Source organism: Rhamphochromis sp. 'chilingali' (assembly GCF_963969265.1).
Source record: "Rhamphochromis sp. 'chilingali' genome assembly, chromosome: 22".
NCBI classification, from domain to species: domain Eukaryota; kingdom Metazoa; phylum Chordata; class Actinopteri; order Cichliformes; family Cichlidae; genus Rhamphochromis; species Rhamphochromis sp. 'chilingali'.
Window position 1 is genome coordinate 19,609,552 of NC_137950.1, and position 27,441 is coordinate 19,636,992.

Consider the following 27,441-nt stretch of genomic DNA (forward strand, 5'->3'; position numbering starts at 1 on the left):
GTTTAAAGGTGGTAACCGTCCATAGAGGCTAAGCCCAATTTTTCTGTCAGGCTGTAAACATGATTTTTAGTGCTGCAAAATTGGGCATTTTAGCATTGGAGTCTATGGGGATTTACTCAGTTTTAGATGTAGCCTCAAGTGGCCAGTAGGGGAACTGCACATGTGGCACATAGACCTTGGTTTCAGTTTTCAGCTCTAGAGTTCACTACTTACCTGAGGAAAGATGATTGTATGTCTTTGAACTTAGAATGGCTGTCCAAAATGTCTTTTTTATGGTATTCCTGGACCACCCTGCCATTACATTATCAGCTGATTCTCACATAGAGTTCTGTACACTGTAATAGCCTATACTAAGTGTCACAAACTACAGTATGTGTTGATTCATACTGACGTAGGGTCAACCAGAGCTTGTAGATCAAGCATTACTGTCTTTCAAATGTAATGATATGCAGCTCTGTGTGCGCTGTGCTGATCAATGAGAGTTGTGAGAAGAATACAATGAAGCCTGTCCCCATCCCCACCCTTGGTACATACACAGACGTATACAGAAATGCACTCTGACACCTGGCTCTTATTACAAACCCGTCAGTCACAAATGACCATAATCTATACTCTTCTCCCAATGGCCCTCCTGGGAAGCTCTCTCCCCTCATTTCATTTTTCACATCATCCTCTTTCACTTTATTTTCAGTAATTCAAAGCTACTAAATCCAAATATGAGTAGACACGGAGCCCTGCTGTTTTGACAAGTTAAATGACTACAGGCAATGATGTGCTTCCCAGCCGGTCTGTAAGCAGCACACGTCGCCAGTCGCCACATTGCTGTGAGTTTAACAGAAATATGCTCGCGTGTGTGTGTCGATGTGCATGCGCTCTCCTTATTCCCGCGGCCGCGTGGCCCTCTGCAGCATCTTTTTGAGGTGAAATTGAAATGGATTGGGTAGCTCAATATTTTATTGACATCAACTTCACAGAATGTTGCTACAGTGACACCGAGGATAATTATTTCACCACAGATTTCTTCCTCCCTGCATTTCTTTCCCTCTCTCTTTCAGCCTTCCTCCAAGCCCTTCCATTCCTGTAGAGAATTAGTTCTGCATAAATTACCCAGTGGAATATTGAATCAGTCTCCAGCCACCAAAGGCGAGTCTGTGTGGCTGATTACCGAGCAGTACACGCAACACGCGTGCAGACACACACGCGGAAAGAGGAAGAGGGGCCTCTGAGCGAAGAGATGACACCGTTGCAGAAAACATGGTGAGGAGGAGGAGATGGAGTACGGGGGATAGGGTGGAGGGAGGGGCACCAGCCAGTCTGGATATGGAGAGTGAAAGCTGTATTAGCCACCCTAGCCATACACTATCTCCTCATTACTTAGTCATTAGCAGGGGCATGGTTTTAAAGGAGGAAGGGATCAATCAATTGTCTTGGGTCAATGTTTTGTAGCCTGATTATGAACCTTGGGTGGCTCTGTAAATTAAGCACAGTAATTACTCATGTTAATTACACAATGTTGGTGGCTACATTGATCTACAAATACGTTTAGAATAATGTAAATGGCACGTGTGGCGCTCAAGAATTAGTATTATTGGGGGGCTTATGAGTGCTTTCTATTTACACATATAAATAATTTAGGTAATTTTGCATAATAGTATGATTTAGATCATCAAATAAAAATACATTAAATTGCTTTGTATCAGCTTCTTAAATGTAAAGATTAACCATGTCTGTTTAGCTTTGATGTAATTGAATAATATAGTGTATTCACCATATTAGGATTTTTGTCCTTGGTCTCTGTATCGTTTCCTTTTTTCGCTCCTCTTTACCCTCACCTCCTAACTGCTTGCGTTAGATGGCTGCCCCCACCTTTTTGTTGGTCTCGTCCTGTTAGAAGGGAGTTCTTCCTTTCCACCATCCCCGAGTGCTTGCTCAAAGACAGCTGCCTATTCATTGGAGCACTCTCTTTAATATTGTATGAGGTTTACTTTACAGTACAAAATGCCTCGAGACGACTGTTGTTGTGAGTACTGAATACTAATAACGTCAATTCATTGTGTTAGACTTTTCACCATTTTCAGTCTTAATAAAATACATAATAATCTAGGGACTCTCTCAACTTTAGTATACATCAATCCTGCAGATTTTGTGGAAATTGGTAAAGTGCATTCATACCCTAGAGCTTCAGCATATACAAGGGAAAAAGTTGCATAATTCATCTAAAAGCCTTTCTCTGAAACTAAATCTATCACAATTTAGCACAGTGACAGTAAAGAAATCCCTGGATCCTCCCTCCTGATAGATGGTTTCCCTGAGCAGACCTCGGATCTGAGATATTCAACTCCTCCATGGGGAGTGCTGCGTTTGTGAGGTTGTGCTTCTGCTCATGATTGGACGATTAACCAACCGTACTCTATTTCATACACAGTTTTGTACACATAGATGCTCAAGGGGCACTTTAAAGAGCGATTACTGTGTTACCCCTTAAGCTGAAGGCGTTGTTAGCAGAAGTCCCTCAAGTGTTTATCTGGATCATTTCTCATGCTGTGTACGTATATGTATATGTTTTAAGTAGTGGACTATCCTTTTAGAGACCAACCTTTTCAGGAAGCTGTTGTCACGAAAGGCAGATTGAAAAAGGGCAGACCTTGTTAAACACTGTGTTAGAGTTTCAATTAGAGGCCTTCTTAGATTCACATGTCAGCAGAATTAGAAAATTGCAAATCAGATTCAGTTGGGCAATTTTCGCTGTCAGTGGTTATAAGCTGACAGAACAATTAATCAACACAAGCATGTTGTGGGAGGAAATTTTCATCAGGAAGTCATCAGTCGCCATCAGTGCCTCAATGCCAACGCATCAAAGCACACAGGTACAACAGCAGGTTTGTTTAGCCCGAGCTGCCTCCCTCACACTGTTTCCAGCGGCTGGAAAAGCATTTGGTGCCATCTAGAGGCTGAATTGTTAAACATACATTATATGAAATAAGAGCATAGATCGATGCATTTTCACTGAGGAAATATTTGAGAAAAATTGTCATGGAAATCCATCCATATATATAAATATATGTGTGTGTGTGTGTGTGTGTGTGTGTGTGTGTGTGTGTGTGTGTGTGTGTGTGTGTGTGTTTATGTGTGTGTGTTGAATTGATGGATTTATATGAGAATCCCTATGTTGTTATATTTAAAAAGATTTAAGAGTACATTAATTTTCTGAACAGTCATCTGGAGTCCATTAATATACTTCTCTTCATTTATTTTTATTTCCCTTTCATCATATAAGCAACCATTCAAAAAGTCATAGTTCTAATTTAAGAAGAGGTTTATTTTTTAAAGAAATAGTGTTTTTTAATTTAATTTAATTACTTTTTTGAAGATGAGCTAAATTCACCACAAATCCCCCTGGAAGTAGTACTCCTGTTAGCCGCTAGGTGTCAGCATACAGGTTATACTAGCTGTATCCGTACTTCCGTGACTTCTCTTTCCGCCTGTTGTTGGGTGTATGCTTACGATGCCTTCAATGGCTTTTATATACTCAGATTATTATTATTATTATTATTATTATTATTATTTTTAATAAATAGGCAATTAAAAACAAGCTTTGTAGGACTAGGCTGAGAAGACAATCGAGTGTAAATTTTAATAACAAAAACCCACAATATGAATATTATAAAATTAGCCTTTGTTAATTAAAATTAACTCAGCATATGATCGCCACATTTCTTTAAGAAGGAGATACTATGCGTATTTTTATGTCTATATTCTAAGAAGCTTAGAAAGAAAAAGTGGATTTTTATGTCTATATATTCAAATAATTAAATATATCCAGTATTATTCGGTGAAAGCATCTTTTTGTAAGTTTCCTATAGTTTTGTTTTTTAAATCTGTAAAGGCTGAAACAATCAGAGTACGTGTTGTTAAATTTCAAATAGACCCTGAAGGCAGCACTGCACGGTGGCTCCCATGCATGCTATCAACACATTGCATGCTGCTGACTGCTAGCATATTCACAACATGACAATATGCTGGCTATTTCTGTAGCTTAGCATCCTGCAATGAGGACAACATAACAATTTACTTTCGTGTAATATTATTAATGTAGTAGAAGCAGCCAAAATGGTGAAGGAGCAGTTCAGAGAGACAGATGTGGCCAAAAAAATGTGAGTATGACCGAGAGAGGACTCCTGTTAGCCTGGTTAGCTCGCCGGTTATCCACACAAGTTGTTTAGGTAGTTAATATAAGAATAGTTCTGAATTGCCGGATAATTTAGTCGTACTTACATAACGTAATTGTGGAATAGAGTTGAAAGCCTCTATGGACGCATTTAAAAAGTGTGATTAATGAGTAAATAAGCTTCATTGAATCTGCATATTGGCAACTAAGTGTCACGTAAACGCTAGTGTCACCCTGTAAGCATGCGTCACCCAATAGTTCAGTAAGTTCAAGATGGGATTTTATAGGTTTTCTTGTAAGCTTTGCCTGTGATATGCTAGAAAAAGTGGTTCCAACAACAATACAGCTGTGATCAGGACACGAACGAGCCAAATACTTTAAGGAGAAAAGTTTGATTCGAATGACAAGAGGTGTGTTTGGATAAGGACAGGTGAGGCTTTCAAACCTACGAACATGGTACCAGCTGTCAAGCATAATAATGGCAGCATCATGTTCTAGAACTTTTTGCTACTAGTTTCATTCACTTTTTGACAATGTACAAAATGGATGGAGTAATAAAGGAGGAGGCCTACATTTAAATCCATTAAATATGCGTCCTGTATAATCATTATGAGAACAGTTCAAAGAAATCATTTAAAGTTCAAGATTACTATGACTATGACATTGGTTATAAACTTCTGACCAAAGCTGGACCAGAGCTCAAGCAGTCCTGCTTATGTTTTCTCTTGTTACCAACTGAGGTATTAAACTCTTTAATTTGTTTTTGCTTTATTTTATGTCATTGTTTACAGAAGCCACATCTGCTTCGGCATGAAATCTGCCGAGCAGATGCGGCAGCAGGCCCACATCCAGGTGGTCAGTAAAAATCTCTACAGCCAGGACACCAAACACACTCCACTGGCCTATGGAGTGTTGGACCACCGTATGGTATGACATGGAAGACTTTTTACTTCTGTTTGCAATGACTCAAGAAAACACCTGAGAAATGCAGAAATACAGAAATACAGGGCATAAGATCTAGTTAGAAGATATACTTTTTTAAATATACATTTTGAGATTTAGGCTCAAGGCTTAATGGAAGCTGTGGTATAAAGGCATGCATATGAGAGAGACATTTTCTTTGTGTACACGTGTGTATACACTTGTATTTATATAGTTTGCCTCTACTTTTCTAAAATTAAATAAAGGAAAGTTACTTTATGAATAAATAAGAACATAATGGTATTGTTTTAAGAGCTTTCACTCTTTATTATGACATATTTAAACATTTAACTTCAAATATTTTAACATTTGCACACTAAAGCTTCTTTTGGCTGCTCCTTTATTCACAGGGGGTTGTCACAGTGGGGAAGTCCACATGCTTGATTTTTACACCACTGAGCTCTTATATGGGTGTTTGGTAGATTTGCATTGGTGCATCAAAAACAGTCTTGAATTACCCATTGAGTTAATCCTCATATTTCAGCCTTATTTCTCCGATCTCGTGCTTTCTGCAGGGCACCAGTGAGAAAGACAGACCGTGCCTGACATGTGGGAAGAATCTGGCTGATTGTTTAGGACATTATGGCTACCTGGATCTTGAGCTGCCCTGTTTTCATGTTGGTTATTTCAAAGCCACAATAGGAATCTTACAGGTAAATCCAGTGTTTTCTTGTTGTAGTGACTAAAATATCTTACAAACCTTTCATTGTTCCAAGAGTACATGTTTAAGGAATGGCAAGGCACATTTTAAAATAGTATTTCTCCTTTAGGTGTCACTAGAGTGCCATAAATAGGCGAGAAATAAAGAGATTCTTTATTTCTTGAGTTATCATTTGTTGTATTGCCAAATGTTAAAGGTGAAATGATATGCAATGCATTTCATAATTTTAGACTTGTGAGAAACGATAATTCAGTCCCCTCTTTCTGATGGGTTGTGTATCCAGATGATTTGTAAGACATGTTCAAGGATAATGCTGACGAAAGAAGAGAAGCTGCAGTTCATGGATTACTTGAAACGGCCTAACCTGGCCTACCTCCAGAAACGTGGGCTGAAGAAGAAAATCTCTGATAAATGCCGCAAAAGGACAGTCTGTCTAAATTGTTCTGCTTTCAATGGTGAGAAGAGACCTTTCCATTTCATAACTGGTTCTTTTTAAAAGCCACCCTGACTTGATTGCTAAATCAATGTGTGTGTGTGTGTGTTTACTCTTTAGGACCAGTCAAAAAGTGTGGCCTACTTAAGATCATCCATGAGAAGTATAAGACGACCAAGAAAGTGGTGGATGCTTTTGTGTCAGATTTCTTGCAGTCCTTTGATATTGCCATTGAACACAACAAACTGGTTGAGCCACTACTGACCAGAGCACAGGTGAAGTTTTTTTACTACTAATTTCGTCATATGGCAACACATGGGTCTTATTTTAAAAAAGGACCAAAAAGTAGACCTAATATATCGACATGGCTGTGGCTTACAGTCACTGTATGGTTTATGGATAATTTAGAAAAATATTAAAAGCAATTATTTTAGATGTAAGGGATTTTTAAAATTTCTTTCTATGTATTTATTTATGTTTTAGAAAAATCGATGTATTCTTTGAACTCATTTCTAATTCCCTTTTCAGGAAAACCTGAATCCTCTGGTGGTGCTGAACCTGTTCAGGAGGATTTCTGAAGAGGACATCCCTCTGCTGCTGATGAACCCCGAAGCAGGGAAACCCGCAGACCTTATCATCACCCGTCTCCTTGTGCCTCCTCTTTGCATCCGACCGTCTGTTGTCAGCGACCTCAAGTCTGGCACCAATGAAGACGACCTCACTATGAAGCTAACAGAGATAATCTTCCTTAACGATGTCATTAAAAAGGTATCTTTCAACTGTACAGGTTAACAGCAGGGGCAATTAAGATTCATCTTCAAATCATCAATCCTTTAAAAATAAAAAGTCTGTCTGTAATAGAGTTATCAAATGTATTGTTTAATTGGAGATGTCCCACTTAACAAACTCTTCTCTTGCAGCATCGTATGACAGGAGCAAAAACCCAGATGATCATGGAGGACTGGGACTTCCTCCAGCTGCAGTGTGCCCTTTACATTAATAGTGAACTTTCTGGTATCCCCCTCAATATGGCACCTAAAAAGTGGACTAGGGGCTTTGTGCAGAGGCTCAAGGGAAAGCAAGGTATAGTGTGTAATAAAATTTTGGCTAATTTAGCAACATTTAATTAAATTTTTACTTTTTTTGGCACTTGGCAGATGTTTGCTTTTATGTTGCTTGTACATCACACTGAGAAATGAAGAGTTTAAGTATCTAAATGACTGATTTTGTCTACTCTAATGGCGACTCAGGTCGATTCAGAGGAAACCTCTCTGGCAAAAGAGTGGACTTCTCTGGCAGAACTGTCATTTCTCCAGACCCAAACCTGAGGATTGATGAGGTGGCTGTCCCTGTGCATGTGGCCAAAATCCTGACATACCCAGAGAGGGTAAATCTTCTCCCATGATTAGCAGAAATAACACTAAATACCCATTTTTGATTTTAATCCTTGTGAGTGTAATACTGTATCTGAATTTGGCTTATCTCAAGGTAAACAAAGCCAATCTGGAGCTAATGAGGAAACTGGTCCGTAATGGTCCTGATGTTCACCCTGGAGCCAACTTCATACAGAACAGACACACTCAGATAAAAAGGTGAGGCTTAGGACTTTGTATTTATTTTACACCATACTCTGTTGTATTCTCTCTGCTTTAATATTTAAAATATCCTTTCTTTTTATTAGTCTATACAGCTCAAGTTCATTATTCTATTTATTTTATGTGATGATAATCTTTAGTGGGCACACATGGAATTTAAATGGTTTAAAAGTACCACTTCCCAAATGTTTATACACTGACAAAATGGAAAACCGGTAATAATCTAATTTATGACATCTATGATGTGAGAATGTCTGAAAAAGGAGCAAAGTGTTTCAGTATCGCTGCCTGTGGGCTGTTTAACTAGAAAGAGCAGATCCTGCATGTAAAGTTTCGGCTGACAAGCTGCTTGTCAGAATTCAAGATCTGTATCTTCCAAACTTTGTTATCATATCCTTTGAAGAACTGAGGCATAAATGTAATCTGAGTAGAAAACTTTCATTTAATGACTGCAGCTGAGAGGTTTTCTTGTGAATTGTTGTTGAATTTCCTTTTATTTCCCTTTTTTGTTTAGTTTTTTTAAATTAATTAATCTTTTTTATCTACTGTTTTTTGTTTGTCAGGTTTTTAAAATATGGAAACCGTGAAAAGATTGCCCAGGAACTGAGGATTGGTGATTTGGTGGAAAGGCACCTAATAGATGGAGACATCGTCCTCTTCAATCGACAGCCTTCTCTGCACAAACTCAGCATCATGGCTCACATTGTAAGATGGGTTTTTTTGCCCTAAATACTTGTTAAACTGGTATTGTAACCATAATTTTCACAGCCACACAGAGAATTATTAACGTATTGTTTTTCTAATGAAAATGATAAAGAAAACAAGATTGAAAATGTTTCATACGATTCTTTTGCTGGTGTGCAAACACACACAAAACATCTTAACTAGGTTTTAGGACTCCTCGTGTTTTATCCGCAAAGATCGTAGTTTTGCGTATAGTTTTTTTGACGTTATTTCTTACTTTTTACTTGCAAAGGTTCTTTTAAACCCAGTGCTAAGTCAAGTCAATGCACGCACATCTAGAAATGTTTAAAGTAGAATACAGTTGCAGTCAAAATAATCTATTTGCACTTTTTTAAATTTAATAATTACCTGTTACACACTGAAAACATGGTTCCTGAACATGGTTCGCATTTTAGCTTTCTCTCTACTTTAAAAAAAATCTTGACTAATGAGAAATATTTTAGTTGGATCCTTTTGAATGACATAGTTTTTGGCACTTTTCAAACTAACACACAGGCCAGGGTCAAACCTCACAGGACATTTCGGTTTAACGAGTGTGTGTGCACGCCATACAACGCTGACTTTGACGGGGACGAAATGAATCTCCATCTACCTCAAACTGAAGAAGCTAAAGCTGAGGCTCTTATCCTCATGGGGGTATGTGTCATTATACTACATGGTGTTTAAACAAACTGCACACAGACAGATGTGGTTTTTGAACACATGAAAAGCTGTCTACAGGAAACTGCAGTTAGACAACTCATTATCTTTTCTTTCAGACCAAAGCTAATCTTGTCACTCCAAGAAATGGCGAACCCCTGATTGCTGCTATTCAGGACTTCCTGACAGGTCAGTGCAGTGATGTGTGGTAGCCAACTGTAGATGTTTTTGTATGATACGAGTGTCCCGGTTCTCAAAAGCATCATACATAGATGTATAATGTATGGAAATATTAAGAAAATAGTTAAAAAATCGGGAGGTATTTAAAAAAAATCCATTCTCTACCAGATGGGTGTGCAGCTTTGCAATATTTGAAAGGCACCTGTTTTTTAATTTCCCGTGAATTAACAATGTGTTTGTACTGCCTAGGTGCTTACCTCTTGACGCTGAAGGACACCTTCTTTGACAGATCAAAAGCCTGCCAAATAGTAGCGTCAATCCTTGTGGGTAAAGATGAAAGAGTTAGGATCTCTCTCCCTCACCCGGCCATAATAAAGGTACTCCACACTGCTGAGCTGGTTACATAAGTCTATATTTGTGACCCAGCACTAATAATCTATTCTGTGTCTGTCAGCCCATGGCTCTGTGGACAGGAAAGCAAATCTTCAGCCTAATCCTGAAGCCAAGTAAGGAATGTCCAGTCAATGCCAACCTACGCACCAAGGGCAAACAGTACTGCGGCAAGGGAGAGGACCTTTGTCACAATGATTCGTGTGAGTTTCTTAAGTAAAGACGTCCACCTAATGAAACCAAGTGTAAAGCTTTTGTTTGACTACATCTCACATTACAAACACGTCTTTATAGCGATGAAGTTTCAGGAGGAGGCTTTAAAGTTTGATTGTGATTGAAATTAAATACATTTAATGGATTACATTTGTTTGTCAGCAACTACCTAGAAACGTTTAATGAAGCCTGTATGAGCAGTAACATATGAGCAAAAAATAAGATTGAGTAACTGCCCGTCGCTAGGAGAGTTCATCAAATTTTAGTGTGATTCCAGAAAATGTAGCAAAAACAAGAAGCAGTAATCATGTTCCTGAAATTCCTTTGAGGTTTGAGAATGTCCTGTCAGATAGGTGTCAGGTGTCTCGAGGCGAACAGGGTGCGATGTTTTATTCACCTGGTGTTTCTGTTCTGGATTTAATAGCATCGCTGTTTGTCCTATTCTTGTCATATCCCCAGTTGTGGTGATTCACAACAGTGAGCTGATGTGTGGTAGCATGGATAAGAGCACCTTGGGATCTGGCTCGAAGAATAACATTTTCTACATCCTGCTGAGGGACTGGGGACAGCTGGAGGCTGCCAACGCCATGTCTCGCTTGGCAAGACTTGCTCCTGTGTATCTCTGTAGGTGGTCTACAAGGAATTTATTACTTATTTCTTAGGTCTGATATATGCCAAGATATCTTCTAGTGTCTTGGTTTATATTAGAAAATTCAAAACCCTTTAAGAACAATAAACGATTACACAGAAGGGTTAGCCTGAAGTAATGCAGAATTATTTTTTTAACCTCAACTTTCAGCAAACAGGGGTTTCTCTATTGGAATCGGGGATGTTACACCAGGCCAGGGTCTGCTGAAGGCTAAGCAGGACCTGTTGGATGATGGCTACAAGAAGTGTGACGAATACATCGAAGCTTTGGACACGGGCAAGTTGCAGCAGCAGCCAGGCTGCACAGCAGAAGAAACCCTGGAGGTAGGCATGGACAATCTGCATCATTGCTGAAACATTTCATCACCGCACGAGACGAAAGCTTTTTCATTTAATTGATACCTTCCCACTACTTCTTGAACACCACACCAGTTGTGAGTCATTCAGTTCTATTCAATCCAGGTTTATTTACATAGTGTCGAATTACAACAACAGCTGGCTCAAGGCACTTTATATGGCAAGGTAAAGAGTTAGGAGGTAAAGAAACATAAGAGCTAAGGGAGATGGGACAAAACAAACATTTTGTCACATGCTGCAGTGGTGTGTAAACACCTGGGGAGTGAAAAGAGTTCAGTGAAGAAGAAATGCTCGGCAGCAGCAGTTTGGGCTGATAGCAGTGTAATCGACGGATGGTTCAGGTTCACCTGATCCAGCTTTAAGTATAAGCTTTATCAAAAAAGAAAAGTTTTGAGTCCTAATCTTAAAAGTAGAGAGGGTGTGTGTCTCCTGAACCTAGAGATTTATCCACAGCAGAAGGGTCTGCCTGCCACTCTGCTTTTAGAAACTCTAGGAACCACCAGTAAGCCTGCAGTCTGAGAATGAAGACTTCTGTTAGCATAATAATAAGTCTTTAACTCCATCTTCCAAAAGCGAGCATGTGCTGTTGGAAGTAGACCTGTTGTAGAAGAACAGAAGAATTAATCAAGTGTTACAGCTGTGGTTTGGTCAGTATTTGTGTGAACGGTAGGCTCAGTTTCATGTTCTTAGCTGACATGAGTGACACCTGGTGTTGTCCCCTGCAGCTATAGTCAATCTGGTTCAAGGTTTGTGCATTCAGAGATGCTGTTCTGCCTTCATTGGTTGTAATGTAAAGTTTATTTTGCCTTCCTATTAGCTTGAAGCAGCCTGGCCATCCTCTGTCCTGACAGTCATTTTCAGCTAGAGAACTGGAGCTCACTGGATGTTTTAAATTGCTTTTCTTCTCCATTCTGATGCAGCTTCAGCAGATCATCTTGACCATTTCTACATGCCTAAATGCATCACGTTCCTGCCATATGATTGGCTAATTAGACATTTACATTAATGAGAAGATGGACAGATGTAACTAACAAAGTGGTCTGTGGGTGTGCAAAGAAAAGAAGCAAATTGTTCGATTCATTTATGTTATGGGTTTACATTGCAGGTAATAGACCAAAGAGGATGGCAATCATTACCTCAGTAGTAAAGGCCCAGATGCACACAGAAAAATTAGTCTTCTCTCATTCCACTGATGGATAATAGATAGAAAGTAGGTTTGGTGACAAAGATGCTATTTTCAGTGCAATTCATGTTGCCAAGGAACAAAGAGTATTAAAGTTTTTCTTCCGCACTGGCAAATTAACAGAGTGACATGGCGAACAAGCAGTCTGGCTCTCAATCCAGCTGATGTGGAAACTACCAAAAAAAAAAAGAAAATGAGTCCATGACAAGGCTCCATCCTGCAAACCTTGAACTGACTGCTTGTGTTCGAGAAAGTTGGAATCAGTTTAAGGCCTTAACTCAAACGGTTAAGGTCATTATAAAAGCCCAGGGAGGAGCAACAAAGTACCTGATCTGATGTCTTTTGTTTTTTTATGAATCCCTATTCCTTTTTTCTTCCTCTGCTTGATTGGAAATTAACACACCATTAATTGATATATCTAAATTATAAGTTTTTTGAGGTTATTAAACCAATGTCATTTTTTGTCATATCTGTTATTTATTAGCTAAAAACCTGAGAAGAAAGCTGAATGAACATCATCCAGATGTGGTGATTTCATTATTTTCTCGCATGTTATTAATTATAAGCGCTGCCAGTAAAACCCAAAACTTTTCTTCAGTTTCTCAACAAATTGACTTTTTACGATCTAATTTCTGTATCTCTTGTCTTTCCAATATTTCCTGTTTGTCTGCACCTTTTGTTCAATAAAAGGCACAAATACTTCCAAAATTGTTCAAGCTCTGAAATCGACTTGACGGTAGGCTGCACATTGGCAACAACTGACCTTAAATAAGATCTTCACTGACCGATAGTCGTCATATCGCAGAGGGGCCATTTCCAACGATGATCCGTCCAATCATCGGGGTTTTCATAGGCTGAGAAAGAGCATTGTGTTTGGGCTGGGCTAGTTTTTGGAGAGTACAGCACGAAATCATCCAGTTTGTCTGTGGAAGCTTAAAAAGTAATGTTGAATGCTGTGATTTGTTCTGTTCATATTTATAGGCTCAGAAAGTTTCACAAGATTTTATTTAAGGTATTGAAGAAAAGGAAGTGTGATATTAAATTTTTATTTTGTGTATAAGAGAAGACCAAAAAAGGATAGATGTTGGTGTGCCATCTTTCAAGATCATTTTGTGTGTGTTTGTTAAAAGGCTCTCATCTTGAAAGAGCTGTCTGTCATCAGAGACCGAGCTGGTAGTGCCTGTCTAAGGGAGCTGGACAAGAGCAACAGCCCTCTAATTATGGCTCTCTGCGGGTCCAAAGGTAAGCTAACTGGAAAGCAAACAAAACAAATCGTAAAATCTTCATATAAGGTGTTGCCGTGTCTACGTGCAGCTGGAAAAAAATATTTTGAAGAGCTCTGAGACACAAAGTGGCTTCTTCTTGTTGTCAATACAATATTTACATGGATGGATGTTTTTTTTTAGCTCTTTGTAATGGTAAATAGTGAAGGACTTGACAGAAAAACTGTAAGACAGGAACCAAAAGAGCCTGGTTACATAATCAGATAATACCACAACAGTCACATTTTTGTCAGGCTTATTAGCACTAACAGACTTACAACGACACTCAAGGACTCAAAGGACAAAAAGCTATTATAGAAGTTATACAGTTATGTGTATATTATGATTGAAAATTCATAATCATTGCTGCCAGAACAAGAAAACATAATCTTAACTCAAAGGCAATAAAGAAGTAAAATTTCTTCCATTCATATGCACTCAGAGCCTGATTGTTACTGTCAGAAGACAATTTATGTTAACATACTTATACACCATAAAATCCAGGAATATGCTGGCAGTGTTGTCCGTTAGCTACAACATTCTAGCGAGGATGGCGTTGAAAGGTGGGCAGACACAGGAGTTTTATTAAACGTGTGATATGCTAACAGACACTGCATTTTAAATGACAGTTTTAATTGGCCTCACTGCACAGCCAGAATCTGCGAGTGTTCTCTCTTCACAAATCAGCTACAAGAAATCACAAAGTGAAGCTCGCATTGAGCATAAATACAAGGCTCAAGGACACTTTTGTCCACCGCTGGCTCTAGTTGAGTGTTTTGGTTTTTCTTTTCTTACTATATGATTTCAAACAAAGTCCAATATATTGGGTATTGCAGACACAGCCATGGAAATAATGACACACTGTCTTCAAATAAAGTGTGTTACAGCCCTGTCACAGCACAGTTACAGCCCTAATCTTTAATTTTTGAACTAACTTTAGTAGCATTAGTTACATTTAACATTTTATAACACTGTTCATGAGCTAGGCCCTGCGTCACCATGTGAACAGGTGGATGTAAGATTGCTATATTTCTTGTTTGCATGACAAAACTCAGTAGGCTTGATAAGCTGTTAATAAAGAGACCGTTAAACTACAGTGTTTCTAGTTGATAGATTTTTCAGGGCTTGCCAACCTGTTAAGTGCTAAATTGTTTAGTGTGTCTCACTTTTTCATCTGTCCCTGCTGTGTAACGCAGGATCCTTCATTAATATATCTCAGATGATTGCCTGTGTGGGCCAGCAGGCCATAAGCGGCTCTCGGGTACCTAATGGGTTTGAGAATCGCTCCCTGCCTCACTTTGAAAAACACTCAAAAGTAAGACCTTATTTATTTGTTGTAATTGTGTTACTATGTATTCCTTAAGTGCCATTCATGTTGTAGTTCTGGATCTGTTTTTTGTGATTTATTAATCAGTTAATTGTTGAGGCTTGTTCTTGTAACTGGAGATTATACGCTACAAACTTTGGTGTTTGACTGTAGACCTGATGTGTTGCATCCAAGGCTCTGACGCACTTTGATTATTTCGTAGTATTATTTCATTGTGCTACCCCTGCATCCAATACTCCAAAAGCTTTCATCAATTCCAATGTAGCTTTCATCAATTTCATCAATGACTAAACATCATTATGTTTAGTCTCTTTGCTTCTTTTTTTTTCTGAGAAAATAACAGTGCAACTGGATAACAGTTTCTTAGAGTACTCAAAGCTCTATTAATAGCTCACTGATGATTTCTCTACAGCTGCCTGCTGCTAAAGGGTTTGTGGCCGACAGCTTCTATTCCGGTTTGACACCCACAGAGTTCTTCTTCCACACCATGGCTGGTCGAGAGGGTCTGGTGGACACTGCGGTGAAAACTGCAGAGACTGGGTACATGCAGGTAAAGCTTTTTGGACCCATTTCTTTTGAGCCTTTTCACACAGTTCACTTCTGACGACTACTGCTGACACTGAGTCGCTGCAGGTCTTTACTTTGTCCCCAGGATGCTAGCATTTTTTTTGCGTGTTATATTTTAAGTTTTTATTGATTCCCCCCCCCCCCCAGCAAATTTTCTATTGCACAAAGTAATATTGCCTGTTTCAGTGTTTTATTTATTAATCCATGAGATCATATAAAATTGTGAAAAAAGGAAAAATGTCATCCCACATTCTCCTTGCAGTACGTCGTGTTAAAAAAGCCTCATTCCCATAATTTAATTTATTTTTTAAATCAGTCTAACTTTGCACATTAAATATTAAGATTTCATAGTATGTAATATTATTATATAATCATATCTGGAGCACTTTCATCATAGCTAATTAGGGTTTCTTATTCATTTACGCGGACTGTGGTTACACACTCATAGTGCAGTGTTGATGCAATTTGCAGTTCCATCGCATGTGTCAGTGTCATTATTATTTTGTGTCGTTTCTCTGTATTTTAATAGAGGCGTCTGGTGAAGTCTCTGGAGGATTTGTGCTCACAGTATGACCTCACAGTACGCAGTTCAACAGGCGACATCATCCAGTTCATTTATGGTGGTGATGGCCTGGACCCCGCTGCAATGGAGGGGAAGGATGAGCCACTGGAGTTTAAGAGAGTCCTGGACAACATTCGGGTGAGTTAATCAGAAATCGACAGCTTGACAAGCAGTCAATTTCTGTGCACTAAATATGTGCGAACCAGAGTAGAAGTTAATTTCTTCAGCCTTAAAATAACCCTTATTCTTTGTTTCTGTTGCAGTCACGTTTTAATTGAATATTTGTCGGCCATTTTCATATAGTTGAACTTTCATAAATTGTTTATAGTTATAGTTTGCCTTTTAAAAGATCTCCTTATTTCATTTGGTTTATTTCAAGGAGTAATTTTAAGATGAAAAAGCCGTGAGAAGCCACTTACTCTGGATAAACAAGAGTCCTTCTCATTTAGCTAAAAAATTCAGTGCAGGAATTAATGGGGTAAAAAAAAGGCGTAAGCACATCCCAGCCTTTAGAATCTCAATCTGATATGTGTTGATGATTTCATGCGTTTATATAAGCAGTGGTACGATTTATGTAATGTAACCTTTAATTGTTTTGCCTTGACGCATGCTCATGCCCAGTTAAGGAAATCCCAAAAAGTTGATTCTGTTCATCTTTATATTTCATCCCATGTTCTTTAGATGAGTAACAAAATGTTTCTCCTACCAAAGACGCTACGTCCAGATGAACAGAATCAACTTTTTAGGACCTTTATTGTTTTATTGTAGTCAATAATGTAGACATAGTACATTTGACAACTTTCAGCCCCCCCACAGTCATTATTTTAGCTTAAAAGTACATTTTCTAGGGTTGCGTAAAGGACATCATCCATTTAGAATCAGCCTTTTCTATTCATTGTATTCAACTTTAAGAGTCAAAGTAATCTTTATCAACTGTTTAAACTTTTAAAAGCAGTTGCTTGTTCCTTCCTACAGCTGTCAGTGTTAATATCATTGCTTTATTGTAGCAATGACCATGATATTTTAATATTAAAGCAGACATGAAGTTTCTGAAAAATCTAATGTTTCTGCAACTCCTTCTTGGACCCGGTGACTGGTATGATGTGTTACTAATTCCAGAAGGTGGCAGTAATTCACCCACAGGTTACGACAGAAAAACATCTTACTAATTACGAGTTATCTGTTTAAAAAGCCAGGTACTTTGATGTTATAGGCTACTCTACAGACAAAAGTGAAATGCAAACCCAAATACTATGACCGAAAATGTTCATCAAAGTCCTTCAAGTAATGAAAAAACATCTTGCACTGAGATAAAGCGCAAACTATGTAAAGGTAACAGATGGGCTGTGGTCAAATGGCACTAGTCTGATCTCTGCTCTCCAAACCTTGACTGTGCAGGTAATTTGTTACCACCTTGTGGGCAATTGGGTGTTACACAAACTAAAGGCTCAACTGACCACTTGAATTCAGCGGATTAGCTGAGACTCCACCCACTAAACATGGCAACTCCAGGGTACAAGAGCCCAACGTAATGTCGGCCATAGTGTAAACTCTTAGACTTTAAAATGATTCCACAAGGCAGTGGATGTACATTGGCTACGTCCATCTTTAATGTGTACTTTGTCAAATATACACACAAAAAGCTGTGATTAAAAAACAAACATAGTTTAATTAAAAAAGGCACATTTTATGGTTTGGAGTACTGGTTTTGTTCAGCAGTACTGAAACTATTTGAATATTAAAATGTTGCTGTTTTCTTTTCCTGCTACTGTAAACAGTCTGCTTTTGAGCTGGAGAGGCAAAAAACAAACAGCTGAATAGTTGAAATTGCAGCCAACTAATTTCTTACTAACATATTTTTCAGAATTTCTGACCTTGTAAGTGTTTAAAATGACTCAAATCAGTTTACTCTGCCCGCTAAACTGCCTTCCACAGAGAATCTTTGAACTGACCTGTAGGATTAACGATTAATTGCTCTATTCACCGTCAGGTCATGTCTCATGTGTACACAATCTGCTGCTTGTCATTGAGGTTAAAAGCGTTGTTGTTTTTCTGAAATCACTCTCTAAGATCCAAATAGAAATCACAAGCTTGCAGCATTAGAGGTTCCATATCTCTTAAACGAGGTCTTTTTAACTAGGATAACCAGCAGAGAACAAATACAGCTTTTTGCCAGTAATGTTTCAAATAATTACGATAATTTAATGAGTTTAATACATTTAATATGAATCTGTTACTGGAAAGGTGTTCTGATTTGATCCGCTCATTGCCAAGGGCTGTGCAGTCTGTAGACAAATTTTTAAAGGATAAATATGAAAAAAATAATTAGAGTGGCTGTCTTTTACATATTATATGCTCAAAGCACTGACCCTTAAACTGGGACAGAAAGTATATAGTACATTTTCTTCATGTTCACTTTGAAGCATTTTCAGCTGCTATTAATATCAACCATCATGAGCTATTTACAGCTGAACTGTGAGTGCTTCTGATCTTCTCTGTTCCTCCCAGGCGGTCTACACGTGTCCAGATGAGCCTGCACTGAGTCAAAACGAGCTGGTCCTCACTGCAGACGCTATCATGAAAAGAGCTGACTTCTTATGCTGTAGAGACAGCTTCTTGGAGGTAAACCCATCACAGTATTTGGTTAACAATGTTTTATAGATTTTTTTTTTAATTAGGAAATTATGGCATAGCTTATTATGCTTATTATAGCGTAGCTTATTATGAATAGAGTTTCAATTGAAACTGATTCACAGTAAGCTTAGTGGTTATATTAGATGTTAAAATAAGCACGAAAGTAGCTAGGTAGTGTTTTTCTTGGGAATTGTAAATCATGACTACTTACCACTTTTCTGCCATGTAACTGCAGCAGTAACCTCCATCCATCCTTGGCTTTTGCACCACCTGATTTAGTTATTTGGGTAACATATCACTGGCTTGTAGTCTGTGTTTTTCGTCAGGTGATGGAACAAAATTGTTTCCACCTTTAGCGAGAACAGGTTAAGTATTATGCTTAGTTGGAGTTTCTTGAAGAAGCTCCCTTTTTAGGTACCAAGTTATTATCAGAGGCTGACACATAACTGTTATTTGCAGACATGCCTGAGGTTGTGCACTAGGCAAATGGCCTTGCTATAGCACTAATATCGTGATATGACAGTTTTAAATGAATAAACATAAGAATTTATGCTGGTATTATGGTGGATTGATATGATATAGCACAACGCTTAGAGGCCACAATATCAAATACACTGAGATAAAAATTCAAAATAAGCAACAACAAACTGTTTTTTATTTAGGGTATGAGAGGCTAAGAGTATGTTTTTATTTATTTATTTTTGTTTTGTTTGGTCTTTGTTCTTTGTTCTTTTTTTTTTTTTTTTTTAGTAAAATGTAGCACACATCAGATCTTTGGTTGAAACGGAAGACTGATAATACATGTCCTTTGTAGTCTGTACTTAGAGGAGTCGGACGGTTGGAATAAGTCAGGCGTGCCAAATCATTTAAACTGCTCTGTTCCTCGTTCTGCAGCCAGATGTAACCCTATAAGACAAAATGAATCAATATGTTGATCAATTATTAAATCATTCACTGTTGGAAGTGAGAGGGAGCCTTAATAATATTCTCCAGAAAAAGCTGAAAAGTAGTTTTTACCAAATGATACCAAACGAGAATGCATAATTACTTTGTTGTGGACTAGCCGAATAATTCATTTAGTGCCTTTGTGAGTAGGGCTGTGCGATATGACCAAAATCTCATATCCCGATATAAGAATTCTATCGTCCGATAACGATATAAATCACAAAAATGTAACATTTTCTGTAAATTCTGTGAATCTCGGGCAGCTCGACTTGCTGGAAGTGTTTCCAGCTGCGCGTCATGTTGCTGGAGTCGAGTGTTTTAACAGATGCATGAAACTACATTATTAGACATAAGTTGTAACGACCGCCGTTTTATTTTTCAGTATTTATTACACGGCGTGCTGCGGGGAAAAGCCTGTTCTAACGTTTGAGTCTAAGGTTTATTTTTTTAGCACCTGGCGGCTCTTTTTTAATTCTCATCCGTAAATAATCTGCTCTTTCAGGTGATTCAGTTTATTTTGAAAAATCTCAACAGGATCTTGAGCTTTATAGTGAAAGGTTTATGCGATGGTGTTACCGTCGTTGTTGCTAACCACAACCCATAAAAACAGGCGCTTGTCCGTCCTAGTGTGGTTATATTAAATATAAGAGAAAGAGAGAACTTTAAGAAATTAATATAGCCACTACAGTGACCATCAAAACGATGAAAAAATATTAATAATAATAATAATTTTTAATCAAATACAGAGAGACATGCTGTCATCCAAACCCAAAGCCAGCTGCATGCAGTTAATGGGTTTTCTGATGGTAACAAACATGACTCTTTTCCCTTTTATGAAGGAATTAACTGACACAGGCGCAGAGAAGTACCTGGAGGTACAGTTATCAAGCATGCGGTGAATTTTGAATGGCGTGTCAGTGACAATTGGAAATCATTAATGGAATAATCCTGCTGATGCTGTTGTATAATAAAACAGCGCCTGATGTTGTTCTGTACTGATTTTCCAACATCTGATTGCTCATTTTAAAGTGTTGCTGATGTTTAAAAGAAGACTTGTCAGTGTGTTGTACTAGGCGCTTGAGTTCTCCACTCCTTAACAGTTTGTGATTTCTAACAGCTGCATGACAGCAGCATTTGTTGTTGAGGATATGTTTGAGTTTGGAGGTGGAATTTATTCTCTCCTCTCTACTTTAGGAGATAAAGAAATTCATTAAGAGCATTTCAGAAAGGATCAAGAAGACTAGAGACAAGTACGGCATCAATGACAATGGGACTAGTGAGGTAGGTGTCACGCAAGGCTTAACAAACTTCAGCCTCACAGCATTTGAAAAATAATTGGTATTCTTTCTGTCTTGTATTTACAGCCAAAGGTTCTTTATCAGCTGGATCGTGTAACTCCTACCCAGCTGGAGAAGTTTCTTGAAACCTGCAGAGACAAATACATGAGGTACAAGACTCATATCCAAGTTTGAGGCTTGTTATTTTTGTTTCTCGGCTCCATCTGTCCATCCATCCTTCCATTAGGTAACCACAGAGCCAAAAATGGTTGATCTTTGGTTTTTAATCATAAAAAAGTCCCTGTTACTACATACGCAGCTCAAAATATAGAGAACAATTGAGAGGAAATTTGTAATCAATTCTGATTGTGCTTCAAAAAGCTTTAAAGTAGTTGAAGCTGGGGAGGAATGAACAACTCATCTATTTTAAGAAAATGAAAAGGCAATGCAACAAACACTTAGAAGTGTACTGAAAGGTTTATTGAAAGTTTGGTAAGGATGTGGAGGTGCCAGAAATATTCACTCAAAACCAAACTATAATGGTTGTACTAGAGAAAAAGTCAGAAGGCTTTATGCCATCAGAAACCGTGCAGAGTGACTGGCCATCATTGTTCCTTTGACAGCACTGCGCTAAACTCTGCTGGAGCTTGAAATAGCATGCTGTGTTAACCATGTTTTTTGTGATTTCTGTTTTTAGAGTCAGCCTGGGGTTAAGATTTCGTTTTATTTTTTTAAGTGGTTGACTTTGTTTCCCAAATGATCATTCATCTTTTCTGAGAGCTGCTAAAATGACATTAGTTTAAATGCAACTCCAATTTTACTTGTCAGTTTGATGAAAGCTGATTCAGCTTAGAGACTCTGTCTTGTAATATATATATATATATATATATATATATATATATATATATATATATATATATATATATATATATATATATATATATTTTTTTTTTTTTTTTCTTTTCGTTTCTCGATAGAGCTCAGATGGAGCCAGGATCAGCAGTTGGGGCCCTTTGTGCCCAGAGCATTGGAGAGCCGGGTACTCAAATGACACTAAAAACCTTTCACTTTGCCGGTGTTGCATCAATGAATATCACTCTAGGAGTGCCTCGCATCAAAGAAATCATCAACGCCTCCAAGAACATCAGGTATGATATTCAATTATGGAGATGTCTCATTATATTCCCTCTGTCATTTGCGCCAAGGACAAAAAGACAAATATACCTCACAATTCAAAGTTGGCCATGGGCTTTGTCTTGATGTCTTTGTAACATCGCTGAAAATTACTGCTGCAAGATGGAGTAAGAACGATTTCAAGACCTCCGCCTTCCTGAATGGAAGCAATTCTTCTGTTTGACATTTACTGTCAGACGCCAGTGCTGGATTTTGCAGCTCTAAAGCTGCCCATTCCACTTTTATTGTGAGAATATATTTGATCACTTGCTTCAATCCATGGCTTACACACAGAATTAGAGCAGTTAGCAGAGTAAGCTATGCTTGCCCATGGTGTTTTGTGTCACAGTAGTGAATACATCCCTAATTTGTTTTGAATTATCTATTGAAAATCCACTCAGCACTCCTATAATCACGGCTCATTTGGATGTGGAAGATGATGCTGACTTTGCCAGGCTGGTGAAGGGGAGAATTGAGAAGACTCTTCTAGGAGAGGTAACCTGAACCAATCAGATTTCCCTCCCTTTTATTTACAAATCAAAGCTTTGAAATCATTACTAAGGGATGTCAATGGTTCAAGTAGAGGTGTTGTTTTAAAAAAAAAAGAAAAGAACAAGCTGTACAGAGCTGTAATAAGGTAGGTTCTCATTTTGTCCTTTACAGATTTCTGAGTACATAGAAGAGGTTTTCCTTCCAGATGACTGTTTCATCTTGGTGAAGCTGTCACTGGAGAGAATAAGACTGCTGCGACTGGAGGTACCACAGCTTTATTACTTTTACTCCCACTTTGTGTGAACATCTCAGGCACTTCCCCCTCCTTTCACACATCTAAATTAGTTCTGAATTAGTGCACCTGGGATGTTAATCTATAGTTTTAATTGTCATTTTACGTAAGCTGGGATACCGTTGTGCTTGTAAAAGTACGTATGAGGCCTGGGAACTCGGGGATAATGTTAAAACGGACTGTCCAGCGCTGCTTAGACTTCGTTGTGTCCTCATTTCTACTATTTTTAGCTTCTCAATTATATTTGAAGAAGAAATAATGTTCATTTTTATACCTTCAAGGTTGATTTCAGGATGTAATTCATCCTGCATATTTTCAGTACATGTTGGGGTTTTGGTTGAACTGCTTTAGAATAAGGGAAAATCAAAACATATGTTTTTATACTCTCACTTTTTGCTTTATGTGCAGTTACAGATAAGTCTGCATAGCTTAAACCATTGGAACACTGAATTCTTTGTTTTCTCTACCTACTAAAATATGATAACACTGCATTTCTTTAATAGTAGCAGCTACAGCACAGTGCTCTGACTGATGAGTGCCTGCAGGTTAAAGAGAAGTGCGTTTTGTGCGGCGTGGAAAAGAAAACAAGCTGTGCCTTTGATTTCTCGTCTCTTCTCAGGTAAATGCAGAAACGGTGCGTTACTCCATCTGCATGTCTAAACTGCGAGTCAAACCGGCAGACATCGCTGTACACGGGGAGGCGGTGGTGTGCGTGTCTCCTCGAGAGAACAGCAAAAGCTCCATGTACTATGTGCTGCAGTCACTAAAAGCAGAACTTCCCAAGGTGAGAATGTCACGTGTGCAATGGTTGTTTTCTTTTGTGCACACATGCTTTCTGTGTGCAAATTGAATTCAAGGTCAAGGCCGGTCAGGGCTTCTTACCTATAGAAAATTCATGTTTAGAAAGCACAGATGCTGCACTGTGATTTCTGCCGATGTCTGAGAATACTGTATGGATGTGGAGCAGCTGAACACTGGATGGCAAATTTGTTCCTTTGTGATACTGGGCTTTATAAATTACACTGAATTGCCTTTTAGTTTAATTGCTCTGTTCAATAAAATATTTAAGAGTGTTTTACAGTGGACCTGTTGTGCTCATTTTCACTGCTTTACTTTTATTCTTTCACTCTGGTTTAAGCACTAAGTCATGCAGCGTTACTCCATTAAAGTATATTTATTGTGTTCTTGGCCTTGGTGGAAACCTTTAGTTCATCCTTTATTTAAGAGCAAAAATCAACTTTATTTTCTCTGCCTTCCTCCTTCCCTTTGAGCTGACTTTCTTATCATTATCTTACCCTTGTAAACAGATGGTCTGAGCAGCAGGTGGGAAAGGCTGCTGTGAAAGTGATAACCATATTAAACCTTTAACATAAAGTGTATCGTATTTCATATCATGTCTTGGGTTTTTGAGGCCCCTACATCATCAGTGTGATTATTTATTAACTCTAACTGTGACCCCCCCCATTATGTTTTTGAGAAATAAATTGACCCATAAAAACAATATATGCATTTAACTTTATTGTTGATGTTGTTATTGTGTTGTTTTGTTTCTTTGTTTGTTTTTACCTGAAGGCTCAATAAACTCCTCGGTTTAAAAAATATATATATAATTGAATTTTTTGGCCGTTATTATTTTGGTAAAGATTTAATATGTCACTGTGAATGTATGACAGAATATACTTTTCAGTACATGTTCTGAACTGTTTAATGCTTAAAGTGCTCTCAAAGCAGGGATAACATGGAGTCCTGTGTATTTTCTTGTCTTAACTGTTTGCACTTACTCATTTGAAAGGTGGTGGTTCAAGGGATACCGGAGGTTGCCCGAGCTGTCATTCATATTGACGAACAGAGCAGCAAGAGTAAGTACAAACTCCTGGTGGAGGGGGACAACCTGAGAGCGGTTATGGCGACACATGGCGTGAACGGAAGTAGGACCACTTCAAACAATACTTATGAGGTATGAGTCTTTTTTTTCCCCCCAGTGTCAAATGTTTGTACATCATACATTTTTATTGATATAAAAAAAGAAGAATGGGGTGCAGAGGTTTTATGGTGAATTTTCTTTTATGCACACAGGAGGCTCAAAAGTATACATACAGGCTCAAATATATACACAGGCTTGTAAAATGGACCGATTCTTATATAGCGCTTTTCTACTCTCCTGGAGTACTCAAAGCGCTCTATACAACATGCCTCATTCACACCAGCTCATACAAGCACTTCTAAAGTGCAAACTAATGAACATTCACACTCCGATGAACACATCAGGGGGCAACTTGGGGTTAGTATCTTGCCCAAGGATATTTGTCATGCAGACTGGGAAGGCCAAGGATCGAAGCGCCAACCTTCCAATCAGTAGCTGATCTGCTCTACTATCTGAGCCGATGGCTTTAGCAAATTGCATCTTGACCACAATTTTGGCTGAATATCTGCCCACTCTTGGGAGAATTGGTAGAGTTGATTGAAATTGGTTGGTTTTCTGCACAGACCCTACGTTTAAGCACAGTTTAGAAATTACAGACCCAACCATTATGCCACCAGGGTTAGCTGCCACCTGTCAGCTGTTACAGCACTCTGATTTTCTTGTTGTTGGAATGGTTAAATGCTCAGAAATGGGTGTTTGTGTGCCCAATTCCTTTTGTTTTTAAAGTTATTAAAGATGTGTCTTGAACACTTATTTACCCTGGAAAAATAGCAAGTGAAAAAAATTATTAGAAGCCCAAAATTAACAGGCTATTCATTCCCATGATGAGAGTAGGATCACTCTGAAAATCCAAGCTGAAGATTTAAAAAGAAAAAAACTGCACAACTGAAGCATTAACATTTTTGCTGTCATTGATGGGCAAAAACATTTGCACAGTTTTTCATTCACTTTTAATTAAATTGTCATCATATTTGTGTCTAATATTGTCCCTAAGTGTTATCGTTTGGTTAGAAATTAGTAGAAATATGTGTTAGAGGCTCATCAAGTTTTCTTGTTATATGATACAAGTTAAATAAATTAATTAATAAATTAATTAAGATAAGCAAAGCTAGTTTAAAAGTGTTTCAGCCTAGATCAGCTCTCACTACTTTGCATTAATGCTTTTATCTAACAACACAAAGCCTGGTCCATGACACACAGGCTGTGAGACAAAAGGACTCTAAGAGAGCTGGAAGTTGTTGCTGCTGCTACACTGAGTATTCAGCTGTCCTTGTAGGCTGGCAGTTTTTGATATTTCATCACTCAAATGGAGCACTAAGTTTTCTAATACATCCACTCTTGTGCGTTTAAAATAAATAAATGAATTTCTTGGATGAACCTGTTGGCTCAAAGTGCATGAAGTAACGGACACGTTTTAAAATGTCAACTGTAAAAAAAAAAAAGAAAAAAAGAAGGAAAACAATCGCATAAATTATGCCAGCTGAAGGAACTGAGAACACTTTCAATTGGCTGTGGGGAGTCTGCATCAGGGCTTTTTAAAATGTGTTTGTTTTTTAAACAAGCTTTTCTGTGCACTTGATAGGTCGAGAAGACCTTGGGCATTGAGGCTGCTAGATCCACAATCATAAACGAGATTCAGTACACCATGGTGAACCACGGAATGAGCATTGACCGACGTCACGTCATGCTTCTTGCAGATCTCATGTCCTATAAGGTAAGAACCGCTGATCTACATACATTACATGAATTAATATCCTTTCATCTCCTTGTAGGGGAACTAATGTAACCATCTTCTATCCTTTAAGGGTGAGATCCTGGGAATCACCAGGTTTGGTTTAGCAAAAATGAAGGAGAGTGTCCTCATGCTGGCTTCTTTTGAGAAGACAGCCGATCATCTCTTTGATGCTGCCTATTTTGGACAGAAGGACTCAGTTTGTGGTAAGCTGCTGTTTCATCTGCATAATGAAATTGATCTTCGTGACTTGACTGGCCTGTTAACATCCCCCTGTGTTCCTGTTTCAGGTGTGTCTGAGTGTATCATCATGGGGATTCCAATGAATATTGGAACAGGACTATTTAAACTGCTTCACAAGGCTGACAGAGATCCCTCTCCAGTCAAAAGGCCTCTCCTCTTTGACAATCCAGACTTCCATTTATCTTTGATCACATAGCATCAAAGGACAAAACAGCAGGGATATTTAAAGGTTTTTTTTTCATAGCTGACAAATATTATCTTCAACTAGTACAGAAGTGCCTGCCAATGTGTCACATCATTTTCTGTTTGGGGATTTAACAGAAAATGGGATTGTGTATTTTTGTTGGTTGATAAACTGTGAGAAGACTGAATTTCATTTTAAAAGGCTAGCAGCGCTCCAGGTAGAATTACTTATTTAAGTTAAATTTTGGGTAACAGCAAAAAAAGCAAAAATGTAAACACTTTAAGGTCATAATCTTGTGTTCCTGCACTGATCACACTGTGAAAAACATTGTTATAAACAGGTGTCTCGCTAACATGAGAAAGATTACCTCTTAATTATGAAACAGAATGGATTTCTTCTGTGCTGGTACTTAGTTTTGCATAATATATGAACTGCTTGCATCTTAGCGTTGCAGCTTCTCCCACATCGCAAAGCTCATATTTGGTTGTTTGACATTTTTATTGGGTTTATTTTTTCTTCAACATTCAGTTCAAGAGAAGTTCAGTTTCAGTTCAGAAGTTGATCTTTTTACATCTTGTAAGAAACCTGTTCTTATAATAATGTAAATAATGTAATAAATAAATTACTCAAAGCCA

At 38.2% G+C, this 27,441-nt stretch overlaps 1 protein-coding gene across 1 annotated transcript; it reads left to right on the forward strand.

Annotated features, from left to right (window-relative positions):
• Nucleotides 1–3,933: 3,933 nt before the first annotated feature.
• Nucleotides 3,934–27,441, forward strand: polr3a (polymerase (RNA) III (DNA directed) polypeptide A). The gene is made up of 31 exons (XM_080873087.1): nt 3,934–4,154; nt 4,960–5,095; nt 5,665–5,802; nt 6,094–6,265; nt 6,364–6,518; nt 6,772–7,011; nt 7,164–7,326; nt 7,494–7,630; nt 7,732–7,835; nt 8,402–8,543; nt 9,078–9,218; nt 9,341–9,410; nt 9,651–9,778; nt 9,856–9,994; nt 10,464–10,628; nt 10,804–10,976; nt 13,323–13,434; nt 14,651–14,769; nt 15,194–15,331; nt 15,878–16,048; nt 18,419–18,532; nt 20,684–20,770; nt 20,854–20,936; nt 21,744–21,914; nt 22,341–22,434; nt 22,603–22,695; nt 23,343–23,507; nt 24,516–24,680; nt 26,230–26,361; nt 26,453–26,585; nt 26,670–27,441. Exons 1-31 carry the CDS (start codon nt 4,111–4,113, stop codon nt 26,816–26,818), a joined length of 4,173 nt encoding a protein of 1,390 aa, XP_080729213.1. The 5' UTR covers nt 3,934–4,110; the 3' UTR covers nt 26,819–27,441.